Genomic DNA, 26,437 nt, shown 5'->3' with positions numbered 1-26,437 from the left:
AGGCCAGAATGAAGTCAACTAGAGAGGTCACATTTAAAATCCCCAATACTGAATTTAAACTAACTGGTCATCTGCCAAAAAGGTGTTACAGTTTGGTGTCTTTTGCAGAGACTGGTGAAAGAGCCACTGTCTGCCATAGAGAGAGTGATGAGTCAAGTTTAAAAGGAATCTCATTTGCACATGGCCAGACCCCGGACTGTGGTAGTATGCCTCTTTGCCAGACTTTCCATGTTTCTCCTTTGCTGTGATCCTGGTGATGCAGTTTGTCCCATCCAGACTTGTCAGACTTCCATGAGCAGCTGTTGCTGAAGTTTTTCCTTCTGTGCAAACAAAAAGAATCAATTAAATAAATTACATTTTAAAAAGCCTAGGTGATGATACATGTTTATTTTTATTTTATTAATTTCCTGTAAAACATTGTTTATTTAAAGCTGGGGTACCTCATTTTCAAAAAGTTAAATGAGGAAGTAGGTATTTAAACCTTTTTCACTCATTGCCCCACAAATCCTCTATGGTACATGCAGCCAATCAGCTCTCCTCCCATAGTGTCACAAGCAACATATAGTGACTTCCATGGATCTTTCTTACAAGTTTGAAAAGATAAAATGTTTAATAGCAGTATGGAGAGGTCTGTTTTTTTTTTACTGGAATTTTCCCATTTTGTGGACAAATAAAGGCTTATCTTATCTTTACTTGTACAGAAATTGTTGCAAATCCGCATTTGACCTTCAAGGCCTCCGTGACAGTGCTACAGTGCTGCACCTGCGTAAATTCTTGGTCAAGACATTTTTTAGATTGAAAGACAGAAAGGCACCACACTTTGAGGGAATCAAACAGACCCTTCTTACATTGTTACCGCTTTTCCTGGTGGTTTTCCTTTTGGCATATTTTCCAGACTACTTTTAATGTACAGCTAATGATTAATGCAAATGCATAATCCATTGTGTCACAGGGTGAATTTCCTAATTTACTTTCCACTTACACAGCAAATTATATTCCCACTAAATAACTAATAGTCTGTTATTTCTTCCTGTTAAGCAATGCCAGACAAGCCATGTGACAGGTTACAATATGGATAACTGCCGGTCTGTTTCTTCTCCGAAAACCCCATTTAGCTCTAGTCACACAACATTGACCAAAGCTGTTGCTGATATCTTGGTTGCGAGTTTAGTGAGTGACTATAAAGGGATGGCAATTATCCCAGTGTCGCTAGTCTCAATTTAAAAGGTATGTCTGTACATAAACAGATACTGTGTGGTCAGACGGCTGGGTTTGTGCTGTGGGGAGAGAAAGAAGGGGAGAGAGAGTACACCCTAAAGGAGGCAAGGGGCATCGGGTGAAAGTAGGAGGAGTCTGTGTGTGTGTGTGTGTGTGTGTGTGTGTGTGTGTGTGTGTACCTATTGAGGGGAGTGAAGCTCTAGTGCTGTTTTGATCAAAATCCAACAAAAAGTGGGGTGTGGAAAAGTGACAGAGGGAGGGAGGGAGAGAGAGAGAGAAATATTTCCACCCACCCAACAACGACACTCACTCATAAAGGGCCAGCAGACAGAGAGACACTCAGTAAGACACAGGATCTTAGGCCAGCAGCAGTTCAAACTCTAGAGACAGACTTCTATTGATTGAGAGACGATGTGTTAGTAAAGGCAAGCCAAATTGAATTAATAAACATACAGTGACCCTGCAGCAGCCACCCACCTGACAGACAGGAACTACCACCTACTAGAGGAAAAGTCCACACACATACTGTAGTCATTTACAAAGCCACGCTATAGCCAAAAGTGTGACCAACCGGTGAGCATCTCTGGGGACGTCGCGTAGAGTGGATGGATGCCTTTTGCCGACTCAGTGGCCTGGACCCTTTGTGGGTAAGTCATGAGTTCAACAAACAAACAAACTGTTGTGTCACATTTTCACTGCAGAAAAATCTATGCAGACGTTCTATGGAAGTTGCCCTTTTGTCACAGTAGATTTCATTGATTGTACAATTGACTACTGCTAGCCGCATTGGCATCATAAGCGTTTAGATATCTCAATTGCAGCCTGTTTTGGAGTGAATTGAACACTATTATAGACAGTAGAAGCAAGGAGGTTTACACTATAGCATACCCTGACCTTCTCAGTTTGCACTCTTTAATTGCATTAGTGCATTAGAAATGTAACCTAAACTGCGTTTTGATGTCGGTCAGAGTTTAATTTGCTCATATCCTTGTCTTCCCTCTGGTTCAGTTCAATAAGATGCTCTAGCGTCAAGTGTCAGGTGTCTAGTAACCGAAATAGATGTTATAGTTTTAATGAATCTTAATATTTTTAATCTGAACTGGCCCCAAAACGGCCTTCTTGACTCATACATTTACCTTTTCATCTGTGGTTCATGTCATTACTGCTTCTTCTCCAAAACTTAATCTGCAAAAAGCACACCCACCTTCATTGTGAAAGTAAAACTGGATTGTTAATTTTACAGTACAAATATGCTTTTTGCTGCGGAACATCCATCACTAAGTTGTTTTTATAGATGTTTTGCTCTCATGTTGGCTTTTAGTTTGTGTGATTAACCTTTCACATATTTTAAGTACTGCCATTGCTATCTGACTCACTGTTTACTGTTAAAGACTGATGTAGAAATGCTTCAATTTTAACATGCACCAACGTAACCCAATGAAGACCAACGTAGCCCAATCAAAGCAGTTGTAACATTAAAAATGCTGCAACATGACTGATGTGGAAACTGGAGTTGTTTTGACTCCGTGTTTACCATCTGACAAATAATTGGGACACAACTCCCTGTAGACACATATGCTGTTAAAAAATAGACATATTGTACCTGCACGTTTTGGTTATTTATCTTCCACCCTAAAATCTTGATCTTGGATTAGAGGTGGGTAAGAGGAGTGACATTTATTGTACAGTAAAGATCTGCATCCTCAAGTTTCACATCTTTGTCAGGTAAAAAATACTTGCAACAGTTGTGCATCTAATAGTTCCCTCTAACCTCTTTAGTCAAGGGTGAGCAACAGGATAAGAAGAAAGTGCTTATAATGCATTTGTCGCATCCAAATTTGGACATGCCTGGTGTGCCCTGGTTCAGAGGGTCTGTGAAAAGAGAGCCTACCCACTCAGTCACTCACTCTGATAAATCTCTTTGTCACACTGGTGCTAATAGTGAACGCTCTGCACTGTAGCTTTCTTTACTTAATTTTAAACTAGAGTTATTCCAGTCAGGTTAATGATTCAGAAGTGTAAAATTTCTGAGGTGCCAAAGCGGTTGGCTTTGATGTCAATTAATCACTCTACAAGCTGTGGCATGTTGCTATTGCCTGTAAATGATGATGAGCCTTTAACCAGTCTGCTTCAAAAACAGGTCTATGCTATAGGCTCTGCTGTCCTTAATTGTGCCACTTTCCCTGATGCCAGTGGGTGAGTATCAGCATGCTCGCTGGCCCTGCGGTGCTTGTAACGTTAAACCACTTCCTGTGGTGAGTGGTGACTGACTCTACCGGGCAGATACCCGTCTTTCATTAGTCCAGAGGGCCCACAAACAAGAGAACTATGGAACAACAAATAACTTGGACCAATACAGTTTGTCCACCACATTACCCACTGTTACGTAAGCTCTAATATTTTCTTTTGTTTGCTTGTTTTACTTAGATTTGAAAATAGAAAATGATAATTATAATAATTGGAAGTTCTCAGTTTTGATCTTAAATTTTCATTAAACCTTTACCAGCAATACCTAATGGATATGTTTTATAGCAGAGTCCTGTCATTAGCATTACCCAGTGATATCTGGTACCCCATGATATCTGCCAAATATGTATTTGCAATATACTTAAAGCCTCGGTATGTATGTTGATTTAAAACCAAAAATAGATTTTTAAAAAAGCACGTTGTCTTTTGTTTGTTTTTTGTTTGTTTTTATTCCAATGAAAAACGTACATCTCCTCAAACCGGACTCGTACTTGGCCTGGAGCTTCTTCCTGGTTGTCTCCATGGAGATGTTGTTCTTTTGGCTATAATTTCTAATATGGCATACACCTTATATATCCCCATGGAGAATGTTCAGAAGTATGTTTTAACTCTCTAGTTCCATGGAAGAATGCAGCTGAGGAGCCATTTCCAGAAAGTTACATACTATCATTGAATGTCACAACATTCATTTAGTTTATGTTTAAATGTGTATATACCTTTCTGTAAAGTCTCTGTTGTGGAATATTTACTTTTAATATCTTTCCAACAAAGAGCTTTTAATCTGTCTGCCAATCATCACATAATCTTTCACTAAACACACCTTGTCTGCCTATTGTTTATAACCTCCATTATTAGTGTAATGCTCAACCGCATACTTTTACATCCAAGGTCCTTAAATTCAAGAAACCACCCATAGCTGTGGTCAGAAAATCTTTACTTTACTGACTCAGCTTTTTAGTAAAAGATGACTCTTTAAAGCACTCGTTGGCACCGGCACACAAGTCCTCCATTGAAGGGCTGGCTGTAGTTTCATTGCAGAGGTGGATCAAACAAACCAGTACCAAGTCTGGTTCTGGGACTTCGGACTAGCCCGCTGCTTTTCAAAGGCTGAATGTTACATCACAGTTCATTGAGTTCAACCTTTGTTTCTATGGTTTTGGGCTTTTAAAACTATAGAGGGAAGCATAACTAAGGGGTCTTTGGCCTGCATCTAAAGACTCCAGCAGAAATAATCATACCAGCATGTTCCAACTGTATACGGTAATTGTTATCACCAATTGTTTTTCTTAGGACTGGAACCGAACGTGGTACACGGCCAACCCAGACCTGACGCAATGCTTTCAGAACACAGTGTTGGTGTGGGTGCCCTGTTTCTACCTGTGGCTCCTGGCACCTTTCTATTGCCTTCACCTCTACTGCCATGACCGCGGACGCATCAGGATGTCGAACCTCTGCACAGCCAAGATGGTGAGGGACTGCCTATGCATTTCAAGACCTACGTGTCTTTCAAAATGTTATATCATTTTGTAGAGATATTTGGTAGTCTGTCATTGAGATGCCTTTCGTCCAGGTTTTGGGGTTTCTGCTGGCTTCTTTTGGTTTTGTGGAGTTCTTCTACATCCTGTTGGAGAGGAGCCAAGAGATCCAGCACCACATGGTCTTCCTGCTCAGTCCCATTATTCGCAGCATGACAGTCGTAAGTACAGGGTTGCATTCTACACTAACTTTGATATCCACATGTACAGTATATATAGCTATACAACTGGCTATCCATAACTGATCTAACTATGTATTCAACACATTCCTCCTGACTCTTCCCAATTTTAAACCACATCAAGACTGCAAACATAGCCTCCCTATCCAATGTACTCCAATGCCAGTTATAACTGTATAAGTTGCTCCAAGTTGCCATTGAAAACTAAATAATTTTGTGAATATTTCAGTCTGTCTAGCTGACCTATATGTCTAACTGTATTATAACAAATACAGAATAATGTGTCACAGATTGTTGGCTAAACATGGAGGTGCTAAGATGCCTAACGGGGCAGATTTATGGCAGTGCAGGCAGCGCAAACATTACACTTCCCTGTAAACGCAGTCTGTGTTTGACCACGGCTCATCAGGCGAGGGCAACATACACACTGACATCAGTTAAGATGTGGAATCTGCCCACTTAAAGCATTCACAAACTCAGTAGAAGCCAAAATGCAACTATGGCCTTTCCACCTTGTCAATGCCCATTTTCATCAGATCTCAGAACCTAAGCAAAACTGGGCCCTGTTATCTCTTTTACGGGGAAACACTGAGGAAACCAAGTGTCAAGTGCAAACTGTCACAAACTGCAAATGACTGGTGGTGGTCAGAGTGGCTGATGCCACCGATTGGCATCTTCCCTTCCGTCTGTCTGCCCCAGGGCAGCTATAGCTACAACAGTAATGTCCAATAAATTATTATTACTGTACAAATAAGGAGATCCATCTGAAATAACATTCAAGTTTTCCCTAAGAATATTTATGAATGGAGGAAGCTAATGTATCTTACTTTTGTCTGAGAGTTGCAGATTATAGCTGGGCTGACCACTACAGACTTGTTTGTGAATGTGAACTGGACAGTGAGCGCGTGCCCGTTCAGCCCTGCTCTTTCACTCTTGATTCGTGGCCAATATGTAAAGCAAGTGGCTCTTTAGTGGTTTGACTTGTCTTGACAAATTATATGATTTAAAGTAAATTGTATATTTTTTTCCAACAGTCCATGCATCTACAAAGGCAAAGATGTACAATGCAGTTGATCAAATGAGTTGGGCTTGATATTTCAGATGGCTATTGGCATGGTTTTGCAAATCCACGTGTAGACACAACATAAACTTTTAATATTTAGACCCCAATCTCCCTCCTTAAACTCTATGATTGAACATTGTTTGTCCATCAACGTCATGATTGAGACCGAATGGCCCTCGATTTGGGTGGCACATGGGTGGAATACACAACATTACCCCAACACAATAAGGGCCAGTATGCAATCACATAAATTATAAATCCCACTCATTTAGGCAGGATTCAAATGATACTACACCAAAACCAGGGGATGCAGACAACATGGGTGGTACATATTTAACTGCTTATTCCCATTTAAAGAAATACAGGATTGTTACATATGAAGGACATTCAGTGTCAAAAGCTTTTTTAAAGCTGGCTCACGGTGTTGTTTCTTTATTTTTTTCTTTCCAAGCCAGACGGGCGGCTCACCTGCGGTCTTCTTAGACTCATAAGCAAATAAGCATGTGTTTAGGTAAAAATACACGGAAATGTTGCTTGTATTGGCTGACATTTTTCAAGGCATATATTTTAAGCAGCTTGTATATATTTTTTTATGGGGACCGATGGTTTGGACGCATGACTTGCAGTCAAATCTACATCAAATTTGTCTATTAAAGCATATCATTTTGTAGACGCAGCCACCCACCTCTGCCAGTCTCCTGGTCACAGGCTGGGAACACTGTGCCCTTGTTCCTGACCAGCTTGTTTTGTTGGATGTATGAGAACAGATTCGCCCAAGTCATTCAAGCCACAAACGAAATTCTATTGATGTACATGCATGACATCGACTATAATCAGCCATACCATGACGTAAAACCCCCTTTACTTCCTCTGCACTGCACACATCCCATGTAATTATAAGGTGGGTTTTGATTTGGGGCTCAGTGATGGACCTCATTCCGCCCACTGACTTGCACAAGCAGATGGCTGATGGTTTTACTGCAATAAGGCCAGTCTGAATGAAGCTGGAAATAGCACTACCTGACCTCAGACGCTGACCCAAGGTTAGCTGTACATTTTACCTAAATTAGTGCCTGAATATAGGACACTGTGCCCTCAAGCTTTGTACAGTACGCCATGTCCCTGCAGTCCAGACAAACAGCAAGTAGCAAATCCATCAGCAGGTAGTCTACTTTGACAAAAATAGTGATATACAACTTATCATTATCATTCCCCAGAAGAAAATTGTTGGATGGAAAATAAACACACTGACCTATAGAGATTGTATTGCCAACAACTTAATGATACAGAAGTTTGCACAGTGATTTCCGATACTGATATGTTGAATACAGTAGATTGAATCAATCAGTAGACAGTAAATCTTCTTATAGTATTTCTACCATTACTCAACACAATAAACACTATTTCCTAGATTACGGCAACTGCCTTTAATCATATTAGAGCATTAATTACACACAATACTAACAGTAAGCTAATACATTACAAACTAATAGTTCTAAAGCAATAACTTTTTATAGTATTTATGAATTCCATAATTATTTGATTTAATATTTACTTAAGTTTGTGCTTTCTTTTTTTATGGGTATTATACCAGATGTTAGTGAAACTATAATTCAAGCATTAGAAACACTTTATAATTACTAAACGTATTCCTACCATAGCAAAGCACAAAGAGCTAAAGAGCTAATTAAATAGTGAACATATAGTTTATTAAGAATGATTCAGGCTCATAAACTACCTAACTAAACCCTAATTTCTAGTTCTAACCTTAATTAAGTAGTAACTAAGTTTGAATCAAGCCTAAATAAACTATATGTTCATGAATTAAATCTTTATTCATGTTTTGTTAAGTAAAACAAGACTTTTTTCATCAAAGGCCTCAGTCCTACAACACCTTAATTGGTCTCTGAACCTTAATATCAAGTCTGTCTTACACCAAGAGGTTAGTTATTGTGATTATAATAGTAAAAGGTAGCGAAATATAAACTTGTAAAAAGGACTTCAGGAATCCCGGTCCGGATAATGTGGGCCAATTCACGAGAAGAATTGGTTTGGGGCCTCGTTTGGACCCCGGGCCATAGTTTGGACTTCCCTTCCTTAAAACTAATCATATAAAGCCCTGAGTCACCACCAGTTACATATATTCTCGGCTGGTTGTGGACTGTGCTCTCACGGCTTCAGTTCTGCCGTTGGCTCTCTGCGTCTCAGGTGGACAGGACTCTCCAAATTCCCCATAGGCATGAATGTGAGAATCTGTCTATCTACTGTACATTCATCTCTGAGCGGACTGTGGAACTGGCTATAGTTCTTTTCTTTTACAAAGAAAGTACCACACGTTGAAAAAGCCACTAAAACAAAGCAAGCCTTATGTCTGTGGTATGTATATATGAAAACCACTGTGTTTTTATTGTCCTATCCCCTCCCTGCCACCATACAGAAAACATTACAAATCTACTTGTAATACCATATACCATGCAAAGAAAAAGCATATATAATTATCTGACCACCAGTTTATAAGAAGACACTACCGTAGCCCAGAGTAACCAATGTGGCTTTTAATATGAAACCTAAATCCACTTTTGCCCCTCTTAGCTATGAGCTTGCATGACAGGGTGACGTCTACTTTGGCCATGAAAAAATACAGTTATACAGTTGAAATCCTACACAGTCTTTTGAGGACACATTAAAATTCCCAAAGATTGATTTGATTCAGTGCATTCTAACCAAAAACAACAATATAGATTTTTCCATCACATGCTATTGCAGTATAACGAAATGGTAAACCTCAGAGCGTGGAGCGTATGTGGCCAACCATACAGTGTCATACTTTTATAGACTGAAGATTGAAGCCAAATCACATCAATGGCTGTGGCCAGGGAAGTCCCATGAAGGTTTTCATAACAACCAAGATTTGATGGGGTTAAATAGGATTATAAATTATTGTAGACCACAGTAAACACTCTATATACAAGCGTCTGAGTCATCCTGAATCTATTTTCTGTCAGTGTTTTCAATAACATTTAAGTTCATATCAACTTCCCTTACAACAATGTTATTCTTTTCTCTTCTGTTTCTGTGCAGATCTTAGCCTTGTGCATCATTCAGCTAGAGCGGATCCGCGGCTGTCGCTCCTCCGTGTTCCTCTTCCTCTTCTGGGTTCTGGCCGTCGTCTGTTCCCTCGTGCCTCTCAGAGCTAAGATCCAACTGGCTTTGGATGAGGTATGTTGTAACACACAGGTTGCATACAGTCTTAGTGGGCTTGATAAATATAGTATTTACACCTGAAATCACACAAGAAACCTATTTAATAAAATCAGTCCTCTGGTATGAACCAAACACTGGGGTATCACATATACGGTTTACATATGATGTCCTATTGTCTATAGTTCTATTAAGATAAGATAAGATAAGATATTCCTTTATTGTCCCACATGGGGAAATTTCATTGATGCAACGCAGGTAGATACAGAGGTAGATACAGAAGAACAGATCACTTATAGGAAGTCTGAAAAACACTTTCAGTAGAAGATCTCCTATAAACAAAAACTCCCATAGACAAAACCTCCCATTACCCAACAAGGGATGGAGGGGGAAAATAATAAAGTTAAAAATAAATAAATAAATACATTATAAACAAATATAAATATATACAAATACAAATATTATATTAATGTATTGAGAAAATGGCAAATTCTCCATAGATAATGCCTGAGAGAGGTGTTTGAACCCGGTGAACTTTCATTTCCAAACACTGTGCAGAGACATCTAATCTAATCACGTCTTGCTCACAATTGTCAACCCAAAGTCTAGACACAGGACAGCAGCCCTTGAAATATACTCTGTGGCAAAAAACTGTTTCTATTTCATCCCCAAATTTTGACTGAGGTAACCTCAGAAGACTGCCAATTCTGTTCAAGCTTGTGTGTTTAACTTTTCTTTTTTCTTCCTGTGTCTCTGTCTGACACTACAATCATTGTTACACAGGTTAAGAGTATATTTAAGCTCACAGTACTGGTGAGGTTGCATTTTGCAGTTCTATAAAAAGCACCAACACACACACATCCATATTTCTGTGTGTGTGTGGGAGTGTGACATTCCCACACTGCTTGGGGGAGAATAATGATGGATCTGGAATAAGTGCTGGTGAGACATTGCAGCCGAGGGTCGGACCAGAGGAGCTGTCGCACTATGTTTATGAGCCTGCGTCGTCATAAACACAGCCAGATGTAAATCTGTGCATCCACACATGATGCACGGCCATCCACAGTCCAGACACATGTTTTCATACCACTGTACACGTGAGAAGAAACAGTAGTAAATATTTCATCTCTGAAAAGTATGACTTCTTGTGACAAAATTTACAGACTTCCACAAGTGAGCCAAAAGTGAGTCTTAGAGATCCTCACATTCTCTCAATCCAGACTGATGATGATTGCCAAAAACTAGTCATTTTCACCCTGACACATTATTCAATGTACAAAAAATTCTCCACATATCTGTGGCATTGCAGTACCTTAGTGTCCTTATTTGACATGTTGCATGGTAAATATGTACTCATACTTTGTATGTTTACGATTTGATATGCTTCATACCTGTTTTGATGTGTGATAATCACAACTGAAAGTAACATCCTATTTACAATGACTTGCTGCAATAAAGCCCAGATGTGTAATTTCTTTGCTGCACGCTTCAATATGTGGCCGGATCCATTTGGCCCCTCACATAAGACTTTCTAGGCACAGCGAGACACATTATTTAAAAAGACATTTGTGTATTTATGGCTGGCGACCTTTCATGTACACGTATTACTGCATAACAGGCTGGCTGTGGTGGTGGTGTTGACCCTGCGGTGAACAATGTGGGCCAAATCCCACAATTTTCTATATGTCAAGAATAACATGGCAGCTCTACTTTTCACAATAGTTGCTAATATGCAGCTACTCCCTTGAATAAAAGTAAGCAGAGTAACTTTGCAAAAGCATCAGGGACATACGCGGAGAGTTAGCCGAAATGCACATGTTCTGGTATTTGAAAATGAATCATACTATGTTAATAAATAAAATTATCTTACTACCGGTATTTCTTCAAGATGTTACTCAAGTACCGGTAATTGTTCAATCAAGACTACGCACCCCTGCAGAATCATAGCGTGACTATGAGGCAAACTTTACTATCAGCTACTTTAGGTTGAAGACTTTAACCCGATTTAGTTTTAAGACCCCAGATGCGTTTTATGTGTCTGTGATGTTGGCATATAAACTATATCCTCTAGTGCTATCCAGTGTGTAAGCATGGGGAAACAGTAAAATGTATTTGGCACTGAGGTGGCTATGAAATGGCACACAAGCCACAGTTCAGATAAAATAGGTTTTACCACAGGATGTCGTGTGATTTGTCAAAGTAGTGTTGTTGTTTTTGACAGTGTTCACAGCCGGAAAGCAAACCATTTTAGCCCCTGGATGTGAAATCTCTTCCCCCCATCCTTACAATGTTTTTTTCTTCTTTCACAGGGGATCTCCTCAGATATTGTACGATACCTCGCCTTTTTTTCCTATTTCACAATCCAACTGGCAGAGCTGTTCTTGTGCTGTTTTGCTGACCAGCCTCCGGAGGGAAAAAACGTTTTGGAAAAGGTAGGCTCACTGCATTTCCCAGTCCGGTCCAATACCCAGGAAAGAAAATGTCTGGGATCCTTGTGGTTTCGACTTTTGTTGTTAAGACACTTTCCCTTTTGGAGGTTATGATGTGATTCACCCCCGCCCTCGTCTCCACAATTTTCACTCAGACACTTGGGCTTCCTGTGTGAAGGATGTCAATGTGTTTGTGTAAGCCTCCATACATACCATCAGCGAAACTCACTATCTAGAGCTGGGTTGGCTCATCACACTATTATAACTATTATGTAAGGCGTCAGTGTAATTAAGGGTTTCTGACAGGTGCCAGGTGTACGGCACTTTCTCTTCAATTATGATTCACTATAAAAATGCCAGTAGTTTGAAAATAAAATAAATCTTCTTCAAATCTGGTTTGATCCAACTCAAAATATATTGATGAGGTTCTAATCTGTGCCTTTATAACAAAATTACCCTGTAACTAACAATAAAAGTAACACTAAACCAGATTAAAATTGAGTCCTAACACATAAAATATCCAGTATTAAAACCTGGATTAAGCCACAGTATTCTCACCAGGCTCATGTAGTTATATTTGTAATTGTTCAAACACATAGTATGATGCATTGTACATTGTAATGCTTATCATGACCCATATGGATATTTGCTCTTTATGTTGTAATACTGTATTTCCCTGGAGATAAATGATAGAAATAGCTGGAAAAGTCCCGATCACCACATTGCGGGGTGCGTGGTGAGGAGCTTGCGGGGGCAGAAGCCACAGTCTGACCCGGACACACCCATCGGTTGTTCCTTGGTGTGTCCCAGCCTCCCTCCACCTCCTGTTTTCGTGCCCCATGCTCTGGTCACAGTTACTCACAGGCAAAGCGGAAGCAAAGGATGAAGAGTTGAAGTAATGAGAGTAAACACCAGTGCCAGTGCGTTGAGGGGGCGGCAGGGTGGAGAGCAGCCGTAAAGCATGAATCCACCATTTGTGATGACAGATTTCCGCTCTGTCTGCTCCAGACCTCAGAACGTCACCCCGACACTGAACTCTATTTATTCACTTGTGTAGGAGTTCATGGCCTTTACACCACCAGCTCAAATATAAGAATAACATTTTGTATTCAGATTGTATTATTATGTTTCGCAGTTATTGAAAACCAAATCTCTGTATCTCTTAAAACATGAAAAGTATTTAAATAATTATTTCCTAAACATAATTATAACTTGTCTGTGTTCACATTTTTTAATTGCACTACTAAATTGCAGTTGCCTTTCAACCTTACTCCGGTTTCTGTGAACCACCTTTAGATTTTAATAGGTTGTTTAGAAAGATTTGCTTTACATAACACTTTGTCCTTGTGTGCCCTTTTCATTGGGGTTGGTGTAGTGGTGTACTTCCCGAAAACAAGATTTAAGTAACCCTTAAGTGTGGCCTGTAATCTGTTGCAGAATCCTTGTCCCGTGAAGGATGCCTCCTTCCTGTCAAAGATCCTCTTCTGGTGGTTCACAGGGTAAGCCTTAAACTGCTCATTTCTGATGAGTCACGGCACTATCACAACACATCACTAGAGCAACAGCGTACATGTTTACAGTAATGTAGTGTATTTATGTGGTAAATGAGGTGTTTGCACCCTCTTCAGGCTTGTAGTGAAAGGATACCGGACTCCGCTGGCGGCTGAAGACCTGTGGACTCTCAGGGAGGAGGACACGTCACAGAAGATCATCTCAGAGCTGCAGCAGGAGTGGACCGCCGAGTGTGCCAAACTGCAGAGGTAATGTCCCTGACTCTTTATCCTTGAAAATCACTGTGATCAACACCAGATTGCACATGTTATATAGCTAAATATATGGACCATTTAGGTTTATCAGACACGATTTTAAAAAACATTAGAAATCGGTTCAGTATATATTGTGTGACAAACATTCACTTTGAAAATCAACAATTACGAGCTCTGGGTCAGTTGTAATGATGCAGAGAATAACTGCTTTATCACATTCTCTTTTACATTAGAGACTTGAAAGCCCAATTACCCTCCTCATGCACATTGTACTTGCCTGTGACACTATCATTCATTCTCTTCCCGTGGCAGGCAGGAGAAAGCCTTGGCGTCGGGTGTGGCATTGGGGAGCCGTTTGCCCGACCAGGCTCAGCTGCTTCTGAAGCTACAGAAGGAGCAGAGTTCTGGCTTTTTTCTGCTCAGGACTCTAGCGAGAAAGTTTGGTCCGTATTTTCTCACTGGGACCTTGTGCATCATCTTCCACGACGCCTTCATGTTTGCCATCCCACAGGTGCTGAGGTATGACCTGGATGAAGCTGCAGAGTGGGAATTTCTGTATTCATAAACTGTCTGTATATTGAACCTAATACTTTATACAAATACAAAGTCCACAATGACGCCATATAATGTTTTTTTATCCAGCCTAATGAAGAAATGAGCTCATTACCTACCTTTTTTACCCATCATCTGAATAACAAATATTGGCCAATATAATTGTGGTGTTCTGAAACTCAGCAATGCTCCATTTGTCTTGACTCAACCAATCACATGACATAACATTTATAATACTGCAACCATATACTGTAACCATATACATTACATACAACAGTATATGCAGGAAGTAAAGGGGGAGAATGCAATTATGTGTGTTGCCAAGGGTAGGGGCAGTTTGGACTAGAGGAACTGGGAACAGAACTGCCCGCCTTCTGGTCACTGGCTCTTGACCTACTGCCATCGAAATATAGGGCACTCTTTGTCCTCTTTATAGTCCCCTATACTTCATTTTTGGACTTTAAAATGAAACTTTTTCAGAGGCCGCAAACCAAAGCAGAACCAATTCCCTGTATTAGATAATGTTCCCAGACCACAGCTTAGACTAGAATTACCTGAAAGCGATCTAGGGCAAAGTAAAAATATGTTTTATTGTGTTCCCTGTCAAGTTCAATTTGAGGATTTAGGGCTATTAGGTTTTTGCGGTGCGATAATGTGGGACAACTCAATTTTAGTAGATTGTGACAAATGGGCTGTCGGGCTGGCGGGCAGACTCGCACACAGCCTGCTAAATCAATGGGTCAACATTTTTATGGCACAACAACAGGCGCTGGCAGCAGTGAAAGCCGGTCGCAGCCACACTCGCCTCTAGACAGACTGGAATGTTGTTGTCGATGCACAAGACAGCATTAGCAGAAGTGTTAATTATGGACATGGAGTTGTGAGCAAGAAAAAGTAAGATGTGACCACAGCTTCTCTGGTCCAATAAAGAGCACAGGACAGACAGACATTTGGGGGAAAGGGAGCCTCTAAATGGCAGAAATGCAGTCACACCACAATAAGGCCGCTGCTGGCCCAGTGTGAGTGCAGTTTGGCCACTGCCATATATATATATATATATATATATATATATATATATATATATATATATATATATATATATATATATATATATATATATATATATATATATATATATATATATATATATATATATTTCCTTTGCATACAACTGCACTTTAGTAAAGTATAGAAGGTTGTATTCAAACATATTTTTTGTTGAAAAGTCTAAAATCAAATTCAATTTGAATTGGATTTTAAACTACAGCATTTGAGCTCACATTTTTTTCACTTTTGACAACTTCACCCAGCTTACCTAAGAATGTGCAAATGTAGTTTACCATTTTGAGTCATGAACAGCTAATGCTTGAAATTATAAAACAACTTTGAATGTCCAGAAAAGAGTAATAGAAGCACTTTCAGGTTGTAAATGTAATTTTTTTTTATATGATAACGTTTCGGCTTTTTAGTGGTTCAAAGCTATATCTATAAACCATGAATATGTTTTTTTCTGTTCAACAGTCTTCTGCTAAGTTTTATGAAAGATGAGGATGCTCCTTTGTGGAAAGGCTACTTCTATGCCACTCTGATGTTCCTGCTCTCCTGTCTCCAGTCTCTATTCAACCATCAGTACATGTACACATGCTTCACTGTTGGAATGAGAGTCAAAACCGCTGTTATGGGCCTGGTTTACAGAAAGGTAGGCATAAATCTGTATCTACAGCACAAACAAACAATTTATCTCCACTCCCAGACGGGGAAAACAGTGCATGGTGTATGATTAACAGCTTTTACCTATGATGAATTATCGTCTGCAAAGTTTTATGAGGTTTTAAAATTATATTGTACGAATGCACTGGAGGCCAAAACGTCTTTGTCTCTTCCTTCGTCAATCCAGTCTCTGGTGATAAACAGCTCTGCCAGGAGGACATGCACCGTGGGTGAAATTGTCAATTTGGTTTCTGCCGACACTCAGAAACTCATGGACTTTGTAGTGTATTTCAATGCAGTCTGGCTGGCTCCTATCGAAATTGCTCTTTGTCTCTTCTTCCTCTGGCAGGTAAATTGAATTAAAATTAAGGGGTTTATGATACACTGTTCATATATTGATTATATATTCATATATATCAATATTTTTTCAAGCATCTGGGACCATCAGCATTGGCAGGAATAGCCACTGTCATCCTCATCTTCCCTCTTAACGGCTTCATTGCAAAGAAAAGGAGCAAGCTGCAGGTAACGTCTGTCAGGAATGTTTCACGCTTAGAGCTCCACATCTGGCCTGTTAGCTCTGGGATGCCACAGCTGTTTTAGATAGTGGCCAAAGAGGGGTGTGGGTGTTTGGCCTGGACGCTACGTTCTCTCTTCTGTCCTTTTGATGTCTGCCTCATATAATGTATTGGAAAAACAATGACAGGAAAGGGTGGGCAGTAAGAAAGCATAATTTTTCATTTCTTTGGAAAAACAACAGAGGCCTCAGTAAAATTAGATACCAATTTAATCGAAGTAAGCCGTGAATGCAGCAACCACATTCCTGGTGCTTTGTTGTTTCCTCGTCATAAAAGAATCACTAAAATGTAACAAGCTATAAATTCTTCTGAATTAAACCAAATTGAACTTTGGAAAACTGTGTTGACACCCTTATGTGCATGTATTCCCTTTGTTCTGGTAATTGTCCGCTGCCCAAGTTTCACTTTATGGTTATTTTTTAATAACAAAACATAACAGATGCTCTGTTTGTTCAACAGGAGGTCCAAATGAAGTTTATGGATGGCCGCATCAGACTGATGAATGAGATTTTAAACGGAATAAAAATTTTGAAGTTTTATGCTTGGGAGAAGGCCTTCCTTGAACAGGTTTTGGGCTACAGAGAAAAGGAGCTCAAGGCTCTGAAGAAGTCTCAAATCCTTTATTCAATCTCTATTGCCTCTTTCAACTCCTCATCTTTCCTGGTAATTACTACATTAAGTTAGTGCTGTCTAGTCCCATGTTATAAAATTGGCTGCCAGTCACCTTAAATTATTTGTGCTCATGATCCAGATTGCCTTTGCCATGTTTGGCGTCTATGTGACAATCGATGCCAGGAACGTCCTGGATGCACAGAAAGTGTTTGTATCCATGGCTCTGATCAACATCCTGAAGACACCACTGAGCCAGCTGCCGTTTGCCATCAGCACATCCCTGCAAGTATGTGTCTCTTCCTCTTTAATGTATGTTGACGGCTTTTCCAAATGTATAGCCAGTTATTACGTTTGTGTGTGCCAATATGTAGCATGTAGGTCAGTGTATTAACCACAAGTGTGTTGCTGTAGGCCATGGTCTCCTTGCGCCGCCTGGGAAAGTACCTGTGTGCAGAGGAGCTCAAAAAAGACAATGTCTCAAAGGATCCGTTGAATTCTGGTACGAGCCCCACCCTTGTCTATATACATGCTATTACACCGAATGAATAAACTACTATTCCAAGTTTGTAATTTCAACAAAATCATACATTATAAAAATCATAGGTTGCCATGATCAATATGAGATTTGTTGTTTATATATGTGGACTACCACAGCCTTGTATGGCTCATGTACGCTGTCACTTCCTGGGTCCTTGGCCGACTCGTAGACGACATAATTATAGGATGTTCCCATTTAGTGGTTAAACATAAATCACTGCATGAATTCAGACATATGATTCATAGAGAAACCAAACAAAAAAGTCCTTTCTTCTGTCTGTATTCTGTCAACACTTTCTAAGCCAGCTTGTGAGAGACAACACCTCTGTAATTTATATGATTAGGCAAATTCACTTGTAATTTTGCCCTTGGTGTGCTCGATGTGGATCTTCAAAGGGGAAATTTGTTTGTCGCTGTGGCTGAAAGAGCACCCTTCAGCGCTTACATTGTTATTTCTGTTTCTTTCTCAGGCGTGGAGCAAGTCTGCATCGAAAATGGTACCTTTAGCTGGTCCGCAGAGGGGCAACCCTGCTTGAAAAGGTATGACCAAAACATTAAATGTACATGTGCTTTATGTATGATGAGACCTACGTACATAAACTAATGGGATGATCCGTTTCTTTGTTGAAAGAATAAATGTTCGTGTCCCGCGGGGGTCTCTTGTTGCCGTAGTCGGACATGTGGGCAGTGGAAAGTCGTCTTTGTTGTCTGCAATGCTCGGCGAAACAGAGAAGAGGAATGGTAGCGTCACCGTAAAGGTATGACCACAGTTTCCAGGTGGTGGTCTATTTATATCTTTCAGTTTAGCTTTAACAAAAACAATGACGTCCTTTTGTCCTGTGTCTATGAAAGGGCTCAGTGGCCTATGTGCCGCAGCAGGCTTGGATCCAGAATGCCACGGTCCAGGACAACATCACATTTGGACGAGAGAAACTGAAAACCTGGTACAACCGAGTTCTAGAGGCCTGTGCCCTGCTGCCCGACCTCGACATTCTGCCCGCTGGAGACGCCACTGAGATCGGAGAGAAGGTACCCCAATATGTAGACAAGAGTATTGCACGCTCTGACCTCAACTACGCTTTCAAAACACAATTGAGAAAAATTAGTGTGGTGGCCAACTACCACATTGTGTTTTTTGTTCTGTACGTATCTATTGTCATTATTCTATTGTGTACAATGTGTTAGTTTTACAGTATAATTTATAGATTAAGAGTATTCATTCTGTATTCTTTGGTAGAATTGTTTTGTTGTTTTGTCAATATTAGACAATAGGTAAGAGATTATGTAATTACCATGTTGCTACTCGGGCTGTAACGATTAATTAAACTAATTGTGACTAGTCAACTATGAAAACAATAGTAATTGTATTTTGATAATCAGTATAGTTGTTTGGACTATACAGACTCCTAAACACATGCTAAAAGATCTTTTATAACAAGGACAGTGGCATTAAATCAAAAACGACAAAAAAAGAATAAACATCAATCACACATTATTCATAAATATACTCATACTATATCAATCATACTATAAGCCTTCAGCCACCATATCAACATTTATTTGGTTGGCTTTTTTTTTAAGTCCAAATGTTCAATAGGAATCGTCTGTCTAATAATCAACTAATCAAAACATGAATTGCTGACTTGTCGGCCGCTAAAATAATCGCTGACGGTCCTAATTTCGAGAGTAACTTCTCTTACAGTACCTATTGTCTGATACAACAAAACTAGTATAATATATAGTCATGTGTATATAAATACAGCATATGTATATGTCTACATTGTGTAATATAGTATTTATTTGTTTATTTACAGGGATTAAATCTCTCTGGGGGTCAAAAGCAGCGTGTGAGTTTGGCCAGAGCCGTTTACAGAATGGCGGATGTCTACCTCATGGATGACCCTTTGTCTGCTGTGGATGCACATGTGGGACAGCACATCTTTGACAAGGTCATTGGGCCCAAAGGAGTTCTCAGAGACAAGGTAATTCAAAACATGTTGCACTGACACTTAAAACCACATAATCTGCCCTCTAGAAATGTTTCAAAACTTCAAACTTGCCGTCAGATTGTGCTGACCTTCCATTTTCGTTTGCCTGTTCCTTTCTGAATAGACACGTGTTCTGGTGACCCATGGAATGAGCTTCCTGCCACAGGCCGACCTCATTCTGGTCCTGGTCGACGGAGAGATCACTGAGAGTGGGTCGTACCAGGAACTCCTCAGCCGCAACGGGGCCTTTGCTGAATTCATACGCACCTTTGCCAATACAGAGAGGAAAGAAAGTGTCATGCAAAGAGGTAAAAGTGTTTTCAAGTAAAATCTTCAGTAATAACGCAACTCTTTTCTAAACAGCTATATTTTAACATTTTCTACAGCTGGTTCCAGAAGGTCTAATGCTCGACTCAGCATGATCGATTTTATGCCCTTTTCAAGAGACCTCTCTCAAGAGCAGCTCATTGGGTACAGAATCAGTGTTATTATTATAATAATATTATCTAGTGTGCAAGCTTTACACTACTGACTTATATATATTATTTCTAGGGGAGACACCACTAATACAAACCTGCAGAATATGGAGCCCGTGTCGGAAATTGACCAGGAGCAGATACCAGAAGATCTTGGGAAATTAACGGAGGCTGACAAGGCTTTCACTGGAAGGGTAAATCAGAGATTAAAATGCTGTTAACCCCAAATGTGTATTTACAGTTGTTATTTACAACCAACAAAGATGATACACAAGTGAAAGTGTCTAGGACTGGAGTTCAGACAAAAAATAATTCAACAATCTTTCTTTTATCAATGTTATGCAAAAAAAGAAACATATCAACAGTTATTACTCCTACAGCATACAAAAACACCACCATGCACCACCAGCGTGATATCAGTATCAAAGTTTATTTATAAAGCACACTTACAACTTTAAAAGTCCAAAGTACTGTACAGAAAAGTAAAATAAAACATGAACATAAACAATTTAAAATACTCATGAAGTTGATAGAAATAATGACTCCTCTCAGTTTGTGTTTAAAAGTCCAGAGAGAAAAGGTCGTTTTTTTACAAGGATTTAAACTGATCTAGTGTCTCAGCAGCTGTAACATGCAGTGGCAAGCTGTAAGGAATTAAAATTTCAGATGCACCACATATTGTATACTTGACTTTGATTGACTTGACGTGATTGTATACTGGACACTTTATGTACCCGGACTTGCAGGACTTGTTTTATTGTGTGATGAAATGTATGAATGAGCTACATGGACTCCTGAGTTTCCTTGTTTTGGTGGATTAGTGAAGTATTTATCTATCTTTGACTGAACATATTCCCCAAAAAAGTTCTTGCTCTAAAGTTTGCCATCCCTTCTACAGGTGAAACTGGAAATGTACATGAAATACTTCAAGACCATTGGATTGGCCCTCATCATCCCTATAGTGTTCCTGTACGCCTTCCAGCAAGGAGCCTCGTTGGCTTACAACTACTGGCTCAGTATGTGGGCGGACGACCCTGTTGTGAATGGCACTCAGATCGACACAGACCTGAAGCTGGCTGTTTTTGGAGCATTCGGTTTGGCGCAAGGTTAGCCACTTAAACCTATACATTGTTGAAGTAATTTGCCCATAAAGCTGGAAAAATACTTTTACCTGTTCTCATAAAAACCTTGGTAACTGTTTCTTGGTATGTACTCAATTCACCAACAGTAGCTGATGTGTATGGGCCTACTGGAGCTCAGTAGAAAATAAAAACCAGAAGAATAATTTGAGAAAAGAAATTCATTGGAAATGTAATTGGTCATTTTAGATACACCATAAATACATGCTTAACTTAGACTCTGTTTACCAACTGCTTCTCTCTGTAGGTGTTGCCATTTTTGGTACAACTGTGGCTATCTCCGTCTGTGGAATCATCGCCTCTCGCCAGCTGCACATGGACCTGCTCATAAACGTGCTGCGCTCCCCGATGTCCTTCTTCGAGAGTACTCCCAGCGGAAACCTCCTGAACCGGTTTGCCAAAGAGATCGACGCCATCGACTGCATGGTCCCCGAAGGCCTGAAGATGATGCTAAGCTATGTGTTCAAACTCATGGAGGTCTGCATCATCGTGCTGATGGCCACACCCTTCGCTGCAGTGATCATTCTGCCACTGTCTTTCCTCTACGCGTGTGTCCAGGTATGTGTTATTTATTGACCACTTCAAATGTGAGTGTACAGTTCACATTTGAATTAAAGGATGAAGGTTTTGAGACATCCAGGCAAATCATTATTTCTAAAGATAATCAATCTGCATATGGAGGCTACGGGCCACTTCTTTGATGACAGGGACACATTTCTGTTGGATCAGAAGCCAAGGTGGTTTTAAAGAGGTGGGAAGGAGGGCATGTATGTAAGATCTTTGAGGCCGTTTTTTAATAGATGTCACTAAATAGACGTAAAACTATTAAATCAAATTTGGACGTAAACAGTCTCTAGTCTAAAGGAAGAATATTAACATGATATTGAATTAACTTCTACTATGCTTTAGAGTAACCATTAAAATGTGCACTATGTAATTCTTTAGGTAGCATGTCTGCCCCTTATTGTCTCCAAAGTTCCACTGTATGGCATTTAATATATCTATCTTGCATTTATTCCATTACCATTTTCAAAATATCTTAAAAACGTGCATTCTTACTGGGAGCGGGCTCGCCTCTCCAAAGATCTGACCGGTTACTTGGCCTGGCGGAAACACCTGCTCGTCTCCATGGATATGGATAAGTAATTTAATGCCGTACTATGGAATATTCCAGACAAAGCAATTCCTCTCACAAAGACAATCAGGTGGCAAACAATCCACAAGAAAAGTTACATAGTGCATCTTGTATATAGTCTCAGTGAACATGGCATTGAGATGTTTTTTAAAAATCTTGAATTTCACTTGACAAACCCTGAAGTTAACTTTCTACGGTAAAAGTGTTGATTTTGCAGGTTCTCTCTGTGTTTTTGTTCTTCAACTTGCTGACATACTGGTTATACAATCTAGATTTATGGGAAACTCTTAAGTGCTCCTTTCTTTCGCCGCTCATTAAAACATGTTTTACTTTTCCGTTTTGCCCAAAGAGCTTCTATGTTGCCACATCCTGTCAGCTGCGGAGGCTCGAGGCCGTGAGCCGATCTCCCATCTACACTCACTTCAATGAGACGGTGCAAGGGGCGAGTGTGATCCGTGCATTTGGGGAACAGCCACGCTTTATTCTGCAGTCCAACGAGAGAGTGGACTTCAATCAGACCTCCTACTTTCCAAGATTTGTGGCCACCCGGTGAGTTAAAATGTTATGTTGAAAGATGCTTAGTTCAGGTAATTAAGTAAAGGAGAGTTGTTTAAAGTTGTGCTGAATCCACAGGTGGCTGGCAGTCAATCTGGAGTTTGTTGGTAATGGCGTGGTCTTAGCTGCTGCTATACTTTCTGTAATGGGAAGAAGTACGTTGAGCCCAGGCATTGTCGGGTTGGCAGTGTCACACTCCCTCCAGGTGAATATACTAACAACGTGTACAAATGCATTAGATAACTGGAGAACTGGAGATGCTATTTCAGCGTTTTCAGAGTCGTTTGAAAAAAAAAAAACATTTTGGTGGTTATTTCAGGTGACTGGCATTCTGAGTTGGATCGTGAGGGCTTGGACGGATGTGGAAAACAACATAGTTTCAGTGGAGAGAGTCAATGAGTACGCTGATACTGCCAAGGAGGTCAGTCTTTACACATGCAGTTTGAACAGAAAACAACTTTAATGTCTCGTTTTATTACTCTAGTGACGAGTGGGCACTAAGTTTAACACAATTATTGTTTTGTTTTGACTCAGGCCAGTTGGACTATTGAAGGCAGCGCTTTGCCTCTGGCTTGGCCCCAAAAAGGCATGATTGAATTCCAGGATTATGGTCTGCAGTACCGTAAAGGCTTGGAGTTGGCTCTGAAAGGCATCACTCTGAATGTTCAAGAAAGAGAAAAAGTAAGGACTACAGTGTACAGTGTTGATGGAACATCCACATAACATTGTCACACTAGTGTCTTAACCATAAAAACGTTTTTTTCTAGGTTGGGATTGTGGGTCGGACCGGAGCAGGCAAGTCCTCACTTGCCCTGGGAATCTTTCGGATTTTAGAGGCTGCAAAAGGAAAGATCTTTGTAGATGGAGTCAACATTGCTGACATTGGGCTGCATGACCTCCGCTCGCGCATTACCATCATTCCACAGGTAGAGCCTCAGTATTAACCCAAGCAGGGCTCTGGATTTTCTCACATAAACTGTTTACACAAGTTAGACCCAGAGTTAAATAACACATTGTACATTTTATCTAGCAGTTCATTAAAATTGTTTGTCTTCCCTCCAGGACCCTGTGCTTTTCTCTGGCTCTCTGCGCATGAACCTCGACCCATTTGATACATACTCAGATGAGGAAATATGGAGCGCACTGGAGCTGGCTCACCTCAAGAATTTTGTCTCCAATCTGCCGGACAAACTCAACTACGAATGCTCAGAGGGAGGAGAAAACCTCAGGTACTGCTCATTACATCAAACTCACCTGTTGTATCGTAATGGTTCCCAGCCTGTAACCCCTAGAGGGCGTCAGAGACTACAGGGAGTTTGAAGCAAAGCGGAATCAAAATCAGAATCAGAAAGGGGTTTATTGCCATTTTCAATGAACAAGATTCAAAAACTTGGGACTTGCTTTAGCATTAAGGTGCAACATACAACAATATATCAAAAACTCAAACACATATCCAAACACATGAGTAGCTCGTCCACTTTCTCTGGTCCACTTCTTAGAAGCCCTCACTGCAGGTTTGGAAAGCTTCAGCCTCTTCTGTTTTGATTTTTTAAATAATGAATAATGTGATCTGTTTAATTTAGACTACAACAATAGAAATAAGTGTGAGCCACTGCTATATCTATGTGTAATTGTATTACTGTAATGTCTGTCCATCTGGTTTCAGTCTAGGACAGCGGCAGCTTGTGTGCCTGGCCCGGGCCTTACTGAGGAAGACCAAGATTCTGGTTTTGGATGAAGCAACAGCAGCTGTGGACTTGGAGACCGACACACTCATCCAGTCAACCATTCGCACACAGTTTGAGGACTGCACTGTGCTGACCATCGCTCATCGCCTGAACACTATCATGGACTACACTAGGTTAGTAAAATACTTTTATTCTTTATGAATTACAACCAATATTATAGTTTCTAATTGTTTGTGTATATATTTTCCACAGAGTGATTGTAATGGACAGAGGCCACATTTCAGAAATGGATTCTCCTGCCAATCTCATTGCTCAGAGAGGACAGTTTTACCGAATGTGTCGAGAAGCTGGTCTGGTGTAAAACAGTACAAGCCACGTAAAGGGCTGAATATAGATGCTGGACAATATTTGTGTGTCTCAACAACACAATGTAAACAACCATTTCACGCTACAGTATGTGGCAGCTTAAATTGCCTCTCTGTGAGGGCATTGTTGAAGAATCTCAAGTTAACTGCACACAGTCTCAGTGGGAGACATGCTGTTTGAATTCAGGAAAAGACCTCTCCACTGCTGAGGGTCTACAAGCTATACATACTATAAATACTGAAGTGGAGTCTGTTTGTTCCATGAAAGAGTTAAACCAAGGGCTGGAATGAAAGAGTGCCACAAATTTTCATTCTCTTTTTGAATGGCCGTAATACTATTTTTGTAGTTTTATAAGTTGTATGATGCACATGACATATTTTAAATGTCCATGGTTTGATGTCTCAGGCTTTTGATGATCATGTTTACTCTTTTAACCTTTTATACCCAAAGTAAATGGTCTATACGTGATTTTATTGTTGTGTATTATTGTTGTATAAATTGGGACAGGAAAGGTCACCCTAGCAGATGCAGGGGAAATGAGGCTTTTAGCCTTCACAATTTCAGCTGTCAAGGCAAGAGCAAAAACACTGACATGAGCCAGGACATAAGCAATGGTCCAACTAAGTTGTGGCTCTTGTTTATTTCTGTCAAAGTAAACACATAAAGAGGTTCGTACAGTCCTTTTTGGTTAGATTTAACCTGACCCCGGTATGAGAAACCACCATGAATGAAGAGAATTCTCTTTAAAACAATAGTGATAAATCTATTGGTGCACAACTGTCTCCCGGCTTCACCACACGACTCAGGCTATGCAAAGAAATCATTATTGTTGCTCTGGTGCTGACATTACAAACTGTAAATAACCCGGGTTGACCTTATCACGTGTGAGCTGAAAATCTAATGACCGTCAATAGAGGCATTCGCTGTTTTTGTCTTACTGGTTTAGGCAATAATCACAGGGGAACGCTATTTTATTTATGTCATATTTGGAAATGTATTAGTGTCCTTAAAGCTTTAAGGTTTGTATTTATACTTTTTATAACAATTGTCCATTTATTTTAATGAACTGTAAAAACTGGAAAATAAAACTCATTTATATGATTGGATATGTCAATAGGATGCATGACTGCCCTGTAAGACAAAAGAATATGAATAGAATTGAAAGAACCTGTTAAAGGCGGTATGGACGATTTTTCGGCGATTTGAGAACGCAGGCACTGATACAACACACACGTGCGTTTGTTTATTAGCGCAACGGAGCGCATCGCGTCGCTCGTCTCCCGTAGATTTCTGTCCACTTCTGCGTCAGCTCGAACTGTCTTTCTCCATCTTTATTTTGTCCCGTACACTGAGGGAACTATATTATGATAGATCCATGCGCTTAGGCACGCGGAAACGTGGGGACGAGCCTGACGCGGCTACAGGTGAGCGGTAGGTGCGTTTTATGATTGATAAATCATGGC

The 26,437-nt window shown here is 40.1% G+C and overlaps 1 protein-coding gene across 1 annotated transcript; it reads left to right on the top strand.

Annotated features, from left to right (window-relative positions):
- The first annotated feature begins 1,508 nt into the window (after positions 1 to 1,508).
- On the top strand, positions 1,509 to 26,073 carry abcc6a (ATP-binding cassette, sub-family C (CFTR/MRP), member 6a). Its single transcript, XM_072462363.1, has 31 exons — positions 1,509 to 1,865; positions 4,756 to 4,932; positions 5,036 to 5,161; positions 9,324 to 9,461; positions 11,753 to 11,875; positions 13,310 to 13,371; positions 13,501 to 13,632; positions 13,951 to 14,157; positions 15,712 to 15,889; positions 16,088 to 16,249; positions 16,333 to 16,425; positions 16,938 to 17,141; positions 17,230 to 17,376; positions 17,502 to 17,589; positions 18,098 to 18,167; positions 18,259 to 18,385; positions 18,480 to 18,656; positions 19,442 to 19,609; positions 19,740 to 19,923; positions 20,002 to 20,086; positions 20,168 to 20,285; positions 20,990 to 21,197; positions 21,478 to 21,788; positions 22,715 to 22,914; positions 22,999 to 23,125; positions 23,240 to 23,341; positions 23,455 to 23,601; positions 23,688 to 23,846; positions 23,983 to 24,149; positions 24,587 to 24,781; positions 24,861 to 26,073. The coding sequence occupies exons 1-31, from the start codon at positions 1,824 to 1,826 to the stop codon at positions 24,967 to 24,969; spliced, it is 4,533 nt and encodes a 1,510-aa protein (XP_072318464.1). The 5' UTR covers positions 1,509 to 1,823; the 3' UTR covers positions 24,970 to 26,073.
- The last annotated feature ends 364 nt before the right edge of the window (positions 26,074 to 26,437 follow it).

Source organism: Eucyclogobius newberryi, unplaced genomic scaffold (genome assembly GCF_026437365.1).
Source record: "Eucyclogobius newberryi isolate DKJ021-1_F unplaced genomic scaffold, fEucNew1.0.hap1 SCAF_4, whole genome shotgun sequence".
Taxonomy (NCBI): domain Eukaryota; kingdom Metazoa; phylum Chordata; class Actinopteri; order Gobiiformes; family Gobiidae; genus Eucyclogobius; species Eucyclogobius newberryi.
This window is presented reverse-complemented; position numbering and strand designations above follow the sequence as displayed.

Coding starts and splice junctions, on each gene's coding strand:
- abcc6a (XM_072462363.1), top strand. CDS start 1,824: ATGGATGCCTTTTGCCGACTCAGTGGCCTGGACCCTTTGTGG. Junction 13,633..13,950: donor GAGTGTGCCAAACTGCAGAG/GTAATGTCCCTG, acceptor TTCCCGTGGCAG/GCAGGAGAAAGCCTTGGCGT. Junction 18,657..19,441: donor CCACTGAGATCGGAGAGAAG/GTACCCCAATAT, acceptor GTTTATTTACAG/GGATTAAATCTCTCTGGGGG.